The sequence below is a fragment of the Ursus arctos genome, unplaced genomic scaffold (genome assembly GCF_023065955.2).
Source record: "Ursus arctos isolate Adak ecotype North America unplaced genomic scaffold, UrsArc2.0 scaffold_1, whole genome shotgun sequence".
NCBI lineage: Eukaryota > Metazoa > Chordata > Mammalia > Carnivora > Ursidae > Ursus > Ursus arctos.
Window position 1 is genome coordinate 68,311,573 of NW_026622763.1, and position 14,116 is coordinate 68,325,688.

Below are 14,116 nucleotides of genomic sequence, written 5' to 3' on the forward strand. Positions count from 1 at the left end.
GACCTGGGATGAAATTCGCAGTATGTACAAAAAGGAAGAAAACAGAATCCTTCCCTTCTCAAACCTGTTGATCTTAACATCTTTCTAGACCTATGTTACATCATCTGGAGTGTAAGGGTTATTTCAAATTTGGAAAACATGAAAGAATAGTATGATCCAACTTCCTAGAAAAGACAGTTCATGTGAACTTTGAAGATTTATGTTCATTCCAGTGTTAAAGAGACAACATCCTTTTAAACCTCATTGGAGAAATACTTGTAATGTCCTTTATTTATTAAGAAAAATGCAGCTTTAACATAGTAAACTATGTTTTCGTATTATTTAAAGATATTAGAAAATAAAAATATTGTGAAGATAGAACATATTATTCCAGGATATATGAAACGCTTTAGAATTATTACTTAAGGAATGGAATACTTGAGCTAATACTGTAAATATTTTATTTCTAAGCACGTAGTTTTTCTCTCTCTTCTTTCTCTTTGGCATTCTTCCTTTCCTGTTTCTCTTATTTTCCAACTTCTCCTTCTTAGTTTTCTTTCTCTGATAGTCCTGGCTTTCCTATTAGCTGACTATTATAGTCTTCCAATTTTTTTCCTTCATTTTCAATAAGACACTGCTTTCTATTAAGTGAATAACCACCTGGACCTTCTCTTTCACCTTTTTTTAAAAGTGGGTTTTTCCCCTGAAAATATGAAGTAGGTATGCCCTTAGCTTAAATACATATGTATATTATATATCACACGCTTGAAATACAATAATCGGCTTCACAGAGTTCTATGGAAATTCAATAGAGTACTGGTACACTATTCAGCAAGCTTATGGAATGACAAAAAATGAGTCACATTTCATGACTAGTATCTTAAGTAGCCTCTGGTTTTTCTAGCTAAGCCAAATTGATCAGCGTTTTGCAGCTGCTCCGTGTCTTCTTCTGTGCAATCTTGGAGAAATTCTATAAAAATAGAACCTAAGAGCAAGTTAGAAGTAGAGGTCCTGACAGGTTGCCTTCATAGGAGATCTCGGTCACGTGTGTGCTGCTACTGTGAGGTGACTGATGGCCGCTCGGACAAGAACACACTCGTGACGGGGCAGTGCTGGAGATGTGGAGGAGGCTGGTTCTGCGCTCTGCGCACCCATTTAAACGGCAGCGCAGGCTGGGTGCAGCGGGCTTGCATTTAGCTGGTCTGGTCCACCTGGAGCACTGCAGGCTGCACTGGGTCCTCATCGGACCGCTCCGCATCCTCAGACGTTAGCAGGTAGCCGCCCTCATAGCGAACCTTCTGGGCCTGTTCCACAGCCACTGACTCCTCTTCTTCATCTTCCTTAATTGTCAAGTCGATGTTGCTATCCCTGCCTGAGTTACTCCCCCTGGAGGCTGCCCTCCCTGCCTCCCCCTCCTTGCTCTTCCCTTCCACTGGGGCGCTGGTCTGGGATGTTTCAGAAAGGCCCTCCGCGATTGAGCTCTCTTCCTGCTCATCTGGTATCTGGTCACTGCTAGGCATGTCTTCCGACTTGGTCTCATTTTCTGCAGGGCTCTCTCCCTCTCGGACTTTCTTTCGACCAAAGGTGAGGGGAGAAACCTTGAAGGGGGAGCTTTTCCCAGAGGATATCTTCTGGTGATTGGAAGTGAGGGATTTCTTAATCTTCTCCCTCCTCTCTACAGATACGATCTTGGTCCCCAGCTTGTTCATTTTTTTCTCGATGTTCTGGCGAGAAAATGCTTTCTTGAGGCTATCTACTTTCCGGAGGCTAGATCTTTTTATTTTCTCTGCCCTACTTTCTTCCATCTTTTCCTCCATACTGTCTTCCAGGGCCTCCTCATCGTGGGGCAATTCATCATCTGATGAGAGGTCCACCGTGTGCAAGGCTTCCTCCAGGGACTTGTTTTCATCAGCAAGCTCTTCCTTCTCTTCCGCTGGGCTGGAAGCCGGCTCTTTCACAAACACGCTGGCAGGGATCTCATTTTCTTCCTGAAAAGATGGACAATGTAGATTTCATGTTAGTAACAGATTTCACAGATCATCCTGAACTGCTGTAATTTGCAGTGTCAATCTTTCTGGCACAGGGGGATGATAAAAAACCAAACGTTTGTGGCTTCTGTTTTCTAGAATGTGAGGAGTTAATTCTGAACTGGTCAAGTCATTCTGCTAGGCTGGATAAGGGCAAGGGCTGCTTATTGGGAATATTAGGAGGGCAGCTGGCAAGGGCTCTATCAGTGACAGGCAGCGGGGGAAGTGGGCTGTGGTTCTGATAGACCAGGAAGTTGCCTAGATAAAGGAGCTAAAGTAAGTTACTGTGAACCCAAGAGGCCTCTCTCTTATCCTCCTTCAAGGTCAGATGGCTCTGTTCCTGCCAAAATCCCACTGCAAAAGAGCCTGGAGGCCGAGGTAGAAGATAAAAGATGGGGGCAAGAGAGAGGACTGGGAAGCCATCAAGTATCAGATACTATGTAAAGCCTTGATCGGGTTCCCTCCCCAGGTGGGACCCAGAAGGAAAAGTATGGTCAGCCTTGGTGTGTATTTGAAACTGCACACTAATTTTTCTGATGACATTATTTAAGAGTAGGAGAAGCAAGGGCCAGCCTTACTGGGGGCCCACCCTGGAGTCTTGTGGTTTAGGGTATCCTTTGGGGGCACTAATAAGCAGAAGTGGCATGCCATGGCCATTTTCAGAGTAGTGAGAGGGAATTCTGAAGCAGCTTATCAAGGCTCTATTGTTACACAGGGCTTCCTTGGGCAAGAATACTTTGCCCCCCGTCCCCCCCGCCCCCCGCAAAGCTAAGAGTGAGGAGAGAGCTCAGGAATCTGCCCCCTTCCCTGCACTATTCCCAGCATATCTCCTCCTCCAACTTCTAGGCACACAGGCAAAGTCTGCCCCTCCCTGTGGGTCAGGGAGCAGAGCCCGAGAACGTGCCTTCAGAGAGCAAGGGCAATGGTACCCCGACACTGCTAAGTGGGTGGGTATGAATTCACACAGACTTGATCACACAGCACAGCAATCCCTTTCATTTTTTTTTAAGATTTTATTTATTTATTTATTAGACAGAGATAGAGACAGCCAGCGAGAGAGGGAACACAAGCAGGGGGAGTGGGAGAGGAAGAAGCAGGCTCCCAGCAGAGGAGCCTGACGTGGGGCTCGATCCCATAACGCCGGGATCACGCCCTGAGCCGAAGGTAGATGCTTAACGACTGAGCCACCCAGGCGCCCCAATCCCTTTCATTTTTTAAATTTTTCTTTGAATACTAGATTAACGAGAGCCAGCCTTCAAAGGTTCTTCACATTTTCATGGGAAGAAATGGCACAGTAGAGAGAACGTGTGACAGGAGCCGGAGTCTCAGTCTCTGCTGGACTGCTGAATGGCTGGGTGGCTTTCAGCAAATAACTTAAACTCCTTGGGTCTCAGTGTCTTCCAGATATGAACAAGAGGATTTGACCTCCACGAGCAGCCTTCAAACTGCACTCCCAGGGACACTCGGGGCTCTGCAGGGATGCCAAGGTGCGCCAGGCTTCAGAGCCCGCGCCCACCCTGGCTTCAACCAGGGCTTCGATGTCCAGATTAGATCGTGCACTGCCCAGTCGACTCTCAGCTTGAAAAATAACTAGATTTTGTGCCTTGGAAAGTCTATCTGGGATCTAAACGTCATGTAAAGTTCATGTTAACAGTAAGAATTTCCCTTCTTGTTTTGTAATTGTGATCGACCGAAAAGTCAGTGACATTGGGGTTAGGGTCAAACGCACGCTCTAAAGAGCGTACCTGCATATTTTTTAACTTCTTGCTTACAAAAGCTAAACGAACAAGTGTGTTATAGAGAAACTGAAAAGTCCTTCTCCTTATTAACCACTGAATGGTAAAACTGTGATACTCTGAAAAGATACAACTCCGTGTCCCCCCCTCACACGCACATACTCATACCATGGTCCTTTCTGTAAATTGGTTAGAAACGAAGGATAAAGTCTCAGGTAGAGATAAATAGCAGAAAATCTGGTTAAACAGAATCTCTGTTAGAGTAAAGAAATTACAGATTCTGTTTCCCAAAGCTCTCTCCACAACCACCCATTTTGAATGTCATTGAAAGTGTCAGGAACACAGTATAAAAGACAAAGTAAAAAAAAAAATTGAAAGGAGTATGGGATTCCCATGAGTCGTTTAAGACATAGACTTTTCTGGAGAGTGACTTCCCCCTTTCGCTGGCATGTACTCCCCATGAGGGTGGCAATTTTTGTCTCTTGTTCACTGTTAGGCCCCAGCGACTCGAATACTTCCTGGCAGCTCGATAGCGGTTTGTGAATTGAGCACCTGTTGGGTAAGGTGGCTTTCTAAGGGAGGCCTGCGGGTGGCTGCGACAGAAATTAGCCCTACTCTTCGGGTAGGCTTGAGGACTGCAAAAGAATGGGCTTAGCTCTGCATCTTAGAAGGAACTTCGTTGACTGTAGCTCCCCCGGGAAATGAGGAGAACCTCAGTCTAAGGGGCACAGTGGTTTCCATTTTTAAGGAAAGATGTTATTCTCAGTGGGAGAGCATCCCCAGAAGGGAGGCTGACTGCAGAGACAGCCAAGGCCCCGATGCTTCGTCCAGAAGCTAAATTACTTCTGGGGTTTGGGGAGAGGGTTAGGAGAGTTTGACAGGAGCCGTTTGCAGGAAAGGCAGAAACCAAGAACTCAGTGAAATGTTACTGCAAGTCCTCCGTGGAGGAAGCGGAAATTTGGGTGGGAAACTACAAAAATAAGCCTTGGTTCCCAGAGCAGAGATATATTTTGTATGGTCTAATCTCTCTGGGTATTCAGAGGGTTACCCTGCTAACTTCCCTTTCTTCAACCTTAACAGAGAGGTAAACATACTAATTGTACTTTTAGAAGAATTAAATAATGCTGCCATTTTTCTTAAACGTTCATTTTGTTGTTAGGACAGCCTAGTTCCCGTTGAGTCAGAAATTCTGGTCTCTCTCATCCCATGTGCTTTGGAGACAGGTGTGAGGAAGGTGCACGGTCAGGTGAGTCAGCAGTGATGGGCGGTGGAGACACGGCCCAGAGGAGCGCAGCCGAGGGACGGAGGGAGACCCGCTGAACTGCTTCCTACAGCGCCTGGGACCTTGATTCAAGAGCGCTGTGCCAACTCTGAAAATAAACCCAGCCGCAACAGACATAATCCAGAATGAGCTGGATGTGTCCTTATAAAACTGGAAACAAGTGAGCTATGTCTTTTGGACCAGCTGCTTTATGCTTCTGCTGTCACTGTTATTACTTGAGCAGTGTTCTGCGCTCCGTCTGCCGGACAGCGTTTGTTCTCTGGTGGCCTGTGGCATCCAGCCTGAGGGCAAGCCCCTGCCTTTCCCACGCGAACCTGCGGGTATCCGAGCGCACGAGGTCCTGCCTTTCCATCATGTGTCTTTAGAAGCAGGAAAATACTGACGCTTCTTCCAAATCTCTATTGTGTGAGTGACCTGCTTGCACTGTGTGGGACCGTGAAGTCGCTGTTTGGACGGTGGACATTCAACTGGCATTTCAGACAGTAGATCTTCTATGAGCGCGCTCCCCGGCGTCCGATCTTCCCTGCACACGTGCCATCGCTCGGTCCTCTCACACACGCCGCGTGGCAGCATTCGATGGTAGCTCACCTGTCTATGAGAGAGGGAGGGAGGGGACACTTCCCCTTCAGCCTCCCATCCTCACGTTTCTGATCTGCCTTCTCTGACAGATTGCAACACCGACGGCTCCTTCAAGGGGGAGGGCCCAGCACTTGTCCTCAGTTCCATCACTGCTGAACTATGCTAGTCACTCATATATCGACTTTGGGTTCGTGACTCCTTAACGTGGCATGAAGAATCCTTTGCGGGCTGCATCGTTTACCTGGGCGCTTCCACCTAGCAGAGTCCCCCAAGAGCAGCCTGACGGTTTGCCCTACAGATTTATTTTCAAAACGGTACTCAGCCGCCACTAATGCAGCTGCTCCGGGTTCTGACCTTTCACAAGAACCCTTAGGAGTTTTTCAAAGGAAGGAGAATTAAACAGCACACTTCAAACATATATGAATGATGTGCTTGCAGCACGAAAGAGAAAAGGAATGGAAAGAACTCTTGAGAAGTGGCATTTTTCCTTACACTTCAGCTTGTTTGCTATTTATACTGATTCTCCCGAGCTAACCGTCCTGGTTGTGCATGTAGATATCAACACAGAGAAACTTGCCAACTTGCCGGGCACCTCTTGGGTTGGAGCTCATGGAAGCAAATCTTCGCACATGCACAGAAGTATGCACTTTAAAAGAGAAGGAGATTCTATGACCAGCGTTAGAAAAGGAAGCCTAGAGCCAAAGCTTGAATGAGGGGAGAGAAGCCAGCAGTCTGTTCTTTTGTCACTAACTTATCATCCCTGTTGTTAGAAGAAATTAACTACGGCTGTCACAGTCCCACAGGGATGTGGTGGCATCCTGAAGGGATATGAGGACCATAAATTTGTGTCCATGGGATGCTTTATCCAATAATCTCTAAATACTAGTTATTAAAATGGAACTATGCCCACCTGACATTCTGATTTATAGGTCTCTTTTACACATTGATGGTTTTCTCCAATTTGTGTTTCTGAGGTATAGATTGCCAAGTGGATAAAGCCATTGATTAGAACTGCACCCTAAGGCAGCTGTCGGTAGAATCAGCAAGTCATAAGAATAAAATGCATTAGTTATAATCCCTGAGCAGTCTTTCACATTGTGGAGGATTTAAAAGTTTCATTATTTTTCAGTGTTATCAAGGGTTCAATTCTTTTTTAAGATCACACTGGTTAGGTAGTCTTTGTTACCACACACACAAAAAACCCACCACAAAATGGAAAACAAATCATTCTGAATTATTTAAAAGCTGGGGTAGAAAACCCAGTAAACATGAACTTTGCCATAGTGGGAATACAGTGTTTGTTTTTACTCATTTTACCATTCGACTCTATAATTTCTATTATTAATAAAAGGAAACCTTGCTAGTCACTTTCTCAGGGCCTCTGTTTCTTTGATATAAAATGAGGTTAAACTAAGTGATTATTAAGGTACTTTCCAGCTCCAAGACGTTTGATTTTCTGATATTAATGTAAATCCCATGAAAAATAATTAACAAATTTCAGAAGAGATCTCCCGGTGTACTAATGCCAAACAGGTTTCGTTTCATGCAAGAACCCAAACTCGAGGACCTGTGCTGCCGTGGAGAATGTTTTTCATTCATTCAATTCTAACAGCTCCAGACTGCAAAACATTGGAGGGCGCCACATATACTTGGAAGGGCTGCATTTGAGAAACGGTCTAGTTTTTTAATAAATGAGAGAAAGTAAGGATTCTTTTGAAGAAACAATAATCAGTTATTCACTTAACATGCCTGAGGCAGTGCTCACATTTGGGAAGTGCAAATAATAACAATAAGAGCTAGTATTTTGTTCATCTCAGAAACTCAAAGGGCACGGGATAAGTCGCACATCAAAACCAATAATCCCATTATGGGAATGTGAATCAATGTGACGTAAACATGGTGAGGTGTCACATAAACGTGTCTTTGATTTTCTGTATTCGCATTTCTTCTACAGCTGTAATAATTTAATGGTTTTCAGAGCAGTGGCTTTGGATAGAGAAAGTACCATCTTAAAAAAAATCCACTTTAAAATAGTCTGAAGATGAAAAAAAAAATAGTCTGAAGATGTTACACTTTTAGCACTTTTCTCAAATTCTGATCTCCTCGAAGGAAGCCAAATGATGAATATTTGAACACATTGATAGGCCTGATTCTCCATGAACGTGTCCACAGCAAACACCCAACCTCTACTCCTTTCACCCAATTTCACAATTTTATGTGGATGAAAGTGTAAGCTGTCCATGAGTACTCTCATTTTGTTCCCTAGATTGGAAATCATTCCCAAACTGCTTTTTCAGATAATCATTATCAGAACCTTAAGGCATAAGTGGGCACCACACCCTCACGGCCAGTTACCTGTGAGATTCTAGGCTCTTCAATCAACAGAGAAAATTCCCTTTTAATGGTAAATTCACTGATTTTCTGTATAAACGCTCTTTTTAGGTAAAGATAGCCATACTTACAGGCAAAGCATTGGGCTTATTAGTCTTTAGCTTTGCTTTTTGATCACCAATCCCTCTGAGTATTATTTCGTTTATACTGGGTCCTCTCATAGTATTTTAAATTCAAACATTGATCTTAAGCTATTATAAAATAGTGCAAAAAGAAAAGCTGCTAAGTTTAACAAGGATTTTACAATTTTTTTTCATTGCTTAAAGGGAGATAAATATTCTCAAGTTTTAGATACCACTGGCTATAACTTGAAGTAATTGCCAAAGGGATGAGAGGTTTTAACGCCACAACAATGTGGTAAGTTCAGCATACACTTAAGTAAATAAATAATATACTTTATATTATTTATTTTTTTTAAAGATTTTACTTATTTGAGAGAGAGAGAGTGAGAGAGAGAGAGAGGGAGAGCATGAGTGGTGGGAAGGGGCAGTGGGAGAGGGAGAAGCAGACTCCCCGCTGAGCAGGGAGCCCAATGCGGGACTCGACCCCAGGATCCCAAATTCATGACCTGAGCTGAAGGCAGATGATCAACCGACTGAGCCACCCAGCTGCGCAATAAATAATCTATTTTAAATGGGACAAATTAAGGACAAAGTTTGGAATTTAACAACCGCTTATGTGTAAGTACCTAGTAGACAAATCAACTGAGAGACCGACCACAGAACAGCTGCAGGTGTTGGAGGAGACGACAGGACTTCACGAACTGGAAACCTAATCCTCTGAATGCTCCCGTACTAGATATGCTCAACTGAAGCGACAGATTCTCTTTCCTCTCTCTTTTTTTCAATTTTCACATCAGTTTGGGGGGGGGGGGTTAAATTAGAAAACCAATGAATTTAGTAAAGGAAAGTCTAGCATAGGGTTCGAGTGGACTGAAAATGACAAGTTACTTATAGGGTGGTCCCTGGTATATTATCTGCCTCCTTTCTCTCTCACCCACCCTCCGCCACTCAGTGAAGACTACTGCTACTAGAAGGGTCTATTTTGGGTAGGCCCTTTGGGCAGAGTCCTTTGCTCTCATGGTGTGTTGGGGACATAATACTGATTTCAACATGGTAGTTGTCATACAACGTATGGCAGGGAGTGGAAGAGTATGTGTGCGTGCGTGTGTGCAGGTATGTGTGTGTGTGTGTGTGTGTGTGTCTTTTAATAAGTCCCAAATAAAAAGCATAAGCATAGCTGTTTTAAGGTCTTGGGTAGGGCGGAGCCATTTTTCACGCAAGAACCATATTTCTAACCAAGCAAAAGTATAGCCTCCACTCAGTGCAAATGCATTTCAGATCCACCCAGGAAAAGCTTCTATTCTTGAGCACTGTGCCAGTCACTAAGCATTTTAGATAGGTTATTCCATTTACTCCCCGCCGTGTAAAAGAGACAGGAAGGAAGAAGCCTTCATGTTAAGAGCACACCCTGGAATCCATTACATGTGAGTTCCCATCCCGGCCACACTGCTTGCTTCCCAAATAACGTGAAACAAGATAGAAACATCTTCGAATCTCAGCATCCTCATCTGTACATTGGGGGCAACTGAGATAACACACAGAACGACACTTAGAGCATGCAGGGCTTACTAAAAGAGCTCAACCATGTTTTGTTCCTATTAATATCCTCAGTGTACAGATGAGAAAACAGAAGCTTGGAGAAGCTACAAAGTGGGCACAAGATCGCGTGGTTGGCAAGCGGTGAAACTAGAGTATGAACCAGTGTCTGTGTGACAAAATACAGCTTCTCACCCCCAAAACTGGAACCCTCTCCAGCACAAGTCAGTATTTCGTCCACGGGCATAATTACTACCCTGGAAAGAACAACCCTTCCACTAAGAGACTGCACCTGTATTTTGTTTTTGTGAAAATAACCATCTTACAATGTCTTGAGAGTTGAGATTTCTAATATCCTTCAGGGCAATAAAGTGTCTTCCGTGGCTTAAGAAAGGTCCAGTTCCTTGACTTTAGTTCCTTGTCTCCTAAACTGTTCTTCCAAAAAAAAAAAAAAAAAAAAAAAAAGTGTCCTTGGGGGCAGCTTGCTAAGAGGTGCCGAATGGAGCCTGGATACATTGCTTTGGATTCTCTTTGCTTCCAGCTTGCTCTTGAGCAACCCTGTTTCACCTTTTTACTCACTATCTGGAGAACTGCTACCATTTCTGGCTACAATTTCACACCTGTCAATCCAATGTGGCAAAACACAAGACCGTGGTAGGGCTCAACAGCAGCCCGAGTCTGTAAGTTCCCCAACCGCTGTTTTTTTTTAAATGTCAGATTTACAATTCTCTTGAATTTTTAGTCACGGATATTCTCCATCCCTGCCCCCAACATCCACAGAACATCCGTGGCAAAATGAAACATAAACCGATCCTGACAAATTATGATTTTCCTCTACGAGGTACTTCCCCTGCCCCCTCAACTAAGGGATAGAGGACAAGAGATAATCTCCCCAGTTCATATGGGAAGGAGGAAAATTTCCTTTGACGACTCAGATTTAAACATGTCTGGACATGTTTGGTTTTGTTTGGAGATCAGTATTTAATTTAGAAATGCCTTGAGAGCTGAGATTTCTAATATCTTTTAGGCTAATAAAGTAAGGATCTTATACGGCTTAAGAAAGGCGCAGTCACCGTATCTCTTTTCAGTTCATCTGGTGCATGAAAAGCTATTCCATTTGCATGAAAAGCTGAAAACTGTCTGGGCTGCAAGAGCCTGCAAGGTATAGGAGGCCATCAGCGGCCTGAAACTTTACATCAAGTGCAATTTGGGGAGGACAAAAAAGCAGCCAGATGAGTCTTCCCTTTTATGGAGGGAAGGAGGCTTAGGTTCTAACTTGGCAGAGCAGATTCATTTAGAAAAAAGGAAGGCTCCCTCGGTTTAAATTCCAATTTCTAAATCTCCCTTGGGAGATGAAGGCCCTTCTTGTGTGCCTTTCACAATCAAACAGTTGGTTATAGCCTCTCCCCTCCATGGCTTTGAAATCCTCTCCTATTCACATGGTCACAACGAGACAGCCCTGGGGCAGGGATGGCAATTGCTTCCTGGGCTCTGCGTTGGCTGCGTTCCACTGGGCGGAAGGGCTTCCAGCATTAGGCAGGGCTGCCCTTGGATTCACAAATGCCCACCACTTGGTGGAACAAGAGCCCCACGCAATCTCCCTGTCCCCAGATACCCTCTTGCTACATTAATTGCATCATTGATGCATTAAAAAAATTAAGTGGCCTTTTTATTCTAAGGCAAACCATTTAAAAGAGAAAATATTCAAGACTAGCCTTTGTAACTCTAACGGATAACACTGCTTGTATTTTACTTCACAGTTGTGGTTTCCCTGAGCGATAAGATGCCTACCTAGTGTGTTTGTAAAGAGTTACACTCTATATTTTTAGTGCATCATTTGCTAGAAAATAACAAAGACTGCTTTGGCCAAAAGAATCTTAAAGGAAGAGACGAGTTCAACTCTAATGGAATCAGTCTTCAATACTTGGTTAGTCCCCCAAACACTGGTAGCTTGTAGACAAAGAGACACTTAAAGCAGTCATGAATTTGACTTCTTGATTTAAAAAACCAACTCACACGATTGTCTCGTTTCCACAAAGAGTTAATAAACAGCCACGGAATTAATATGCCCTGTCCAGCTAACAGCTGCAGTCGGAGCCCCAAGTTCATAATGCAGAGAGACAAATGAATTTGACCAGGGTGCCTGCACCTGCTCACCTTCCCGACCTGTATGGACGGCATCCAGGTGCTCGCTAAACAAACGGCCCAGGCCACCGACCCCTGGGGCATCTGCCTTGGGTTTAGGCTGCAGTGACCTGAGAAATTCCACCCCTGTGCGCAGATTCCACATCCTCCCGCAGAAGGCAGGGGGTGGACAATGCCTTGTGTGTGTGATCCCTGACAGGCAGGACAGATGTACGAATGGCCGGGAGAGCCAGGCTGACTGCGATCACGGCGGGTGAGGAGGCCCAGCTGCGGGGGAGGAGGAGTAGGGGGCACTGACCTGGAAGATGAGCACTTTGAAATGGTTGCGCCGGAGGAGCTGGGCGTGGTTGTTCTCCAGCCGCTTCACCTGCGCGCTCTGCCGGTCCATGCGCTCCTTGACCGCCCTCGTGTGAGCGCTGACCTTGCGGGACTTCTCCAGCAGCTTGCTCACCGTGTTGCTGGTGGAGGCCTGGTATTTGGAGAGCTTGGTGAGGTCGTTCTGGATGCCCTTCACGGAGCCCTCGAGGCTGATCTGCCGCTGCTCCATATTGTGCTGGTTCTCCTGCACCGCGTCCAGCATGTTCACCAGCTTGTCCAGGAGCGTGAGCACTGTGACGGCGTTCACCTGCGTGTTGTCCCGGACGGCCTCCTCCGCGCTCCCCAGGTGCAGGCTGGGGCTCGACGTGGAGGAGGGCGCTAGGCTGGGGCTGGCTGGCTTCTCCTGCCACGTGGCAGACCCCAGGTGCTGAAACTTTTCAGCTTGTGCGAGGTCCTCCCCCATGGCTGGACAGGTGGGATCGTGCTTCTCCGGCAAGAAGGACGGTAGTGGGGTGCAGAGAGAGGCCTGCTGGTCTGAGCTCTGAGCACTGCTCTCCAGGACTGGCAGAGGTTCAGACAGGCAACAACTGGCTACACTGATCAGGGGAACTGCATTCCAGCTGCTCTTAAAAGCCCTACTCCACCCAGTGGGAGGCGAAGTTTACAGAACGGAGAACCACTCAGGGTTCAGGAGCAGGCACACACTTCCTAACCTCGTGCTCCTTGGCACGGGACATTTTCCTGCAGGTTTAGCTTTTCTTTTCTTCTCCTCATCCCTTTATAAAAGAAGTTCAATGCCATGTTTCAATCATGACTTCATCTAGAGGCGGAGAAAAACATGCTAATTTGGCTCAGCTCCACAGACTTCAGTTGGCTAAAGCTAGTAAACTTTTCTCTGGCTGCTACGCTACAGATGCAACACAGCGCGCCTGTGTGTGTGTGTGTGTGTGTGTGTGTGTTTTCCTGGTTACCGGTTATTGTAACGGAAAGTATTGTTTGCGTTTGCCCTAGAAGAACTGATGGGCTGCTGGAGGAATGATGTCCTACTGGGAGGGGCCCAGTTTAAAGGGGTACTTGCATTGCGAGTTTTTAATTTCCAAAGGAATGGAGATAACTCCGATAATGACAAGAAAAAACAGCCCTATTCTTATTACTCTTGCAACTGGGGGTGCAAAATAAGTTGAAAGAGCCTGAATTTCAGGAACGTGGAAACATGCGCTGCTGTTATGTCCTGGTTATCATGTAACAGAAGGTGAATTTTTGAATGGCCATTTTTAAAAAAAATATAGACTTTCTTTTGAGAAGTAAAATTGAAAAAGGAAAAAACAAACAAGTTTGTACAAAAACAAGCGTAGTCTCTTAAGAACCTACCATGCTGATTTGGCTTTGCTAATTCTGAATGTGTGCCGAGAGATGATTCTGAAATACCTATCTGCGCAAGTAGTTAACTGACACGTGCCTAGAAGTGTAACTGTCGGGCAGGTTGAGTTGGAGTTTCCGAAGTGCTTCTAATGTTTGACATTTCCAAATTCCTATTCAGTGAAGTGGCACACCTGTTCTGAAACACGGCCCTCCTCAGCTGAGCCCTTGGGACGTGGGGCTTATTTCCTAAAACGACTTTACATGCTCGAATTGGTTTTAAATGTATCCAGCCTTTCAAAGTGCTTTCAGCAGGAAGTTTGTAATAGGCCTTCTATGAACAGTTTTGAGAAGAACAAATGCCAGCTCATATTGGGTCAGGGATGGATAGTGGAAAAGCACCGTTGTTCCGTGGCAAAAACCTACACGTAAGCCAATCATCAAGCAGCCGGCCATTTGTTGTCACATTTACTGAATTTGTGTGTGCCCACTATCTGCTCGGTTCTAGGTTTGACGAACTATCCAGAAGGTATTAGTAAAACACGATCGAAGACTACACCTGCTAGTTAGGGAGATGAATTGAAGATATTTACAGAGACCCCCAATTTCCTCAGATAATTGCTACCCCAAATCCACTTAAAATGAACCTGTTAACATAAGAACAATAAAAGTGAAAAGATTTCGGGGTGCCTGGGTGCCTCG

The 14,116-nt window shown here is 45.1% G+C and overlaps 1 protein-coding gene across 1 annotated transcript; it reads right to left on the reverse strand.

The window, feature by feature from the left end:
* Positions 1-243: 243 nt before the first annotated feature.
* CAVIN2 (caveolae associated protein 2) lies at positions 244-13,039 on the reverse strand. Its single transcript, XM_026492290.4, has 2 exons — positions 12,036-13,039; positions 244-1,967 (listed from the first exon to the last, which is right to left on the reverse strand). The coding sequence occupies exons 1-2, from the start codon at positions 12,516-12,518 to the stop codon at positions 1,173-1,175; spliced, it is 1,278 nt and encodes a 425-aa protein (XP_026348075.1). The 5' UTR covers positions 12,519-13,039; the 3' UTR covers positions 244-1,172.
* Between the last annotated feature and the right edge of the window lie 1,077 nt (positions 13,040-14,116).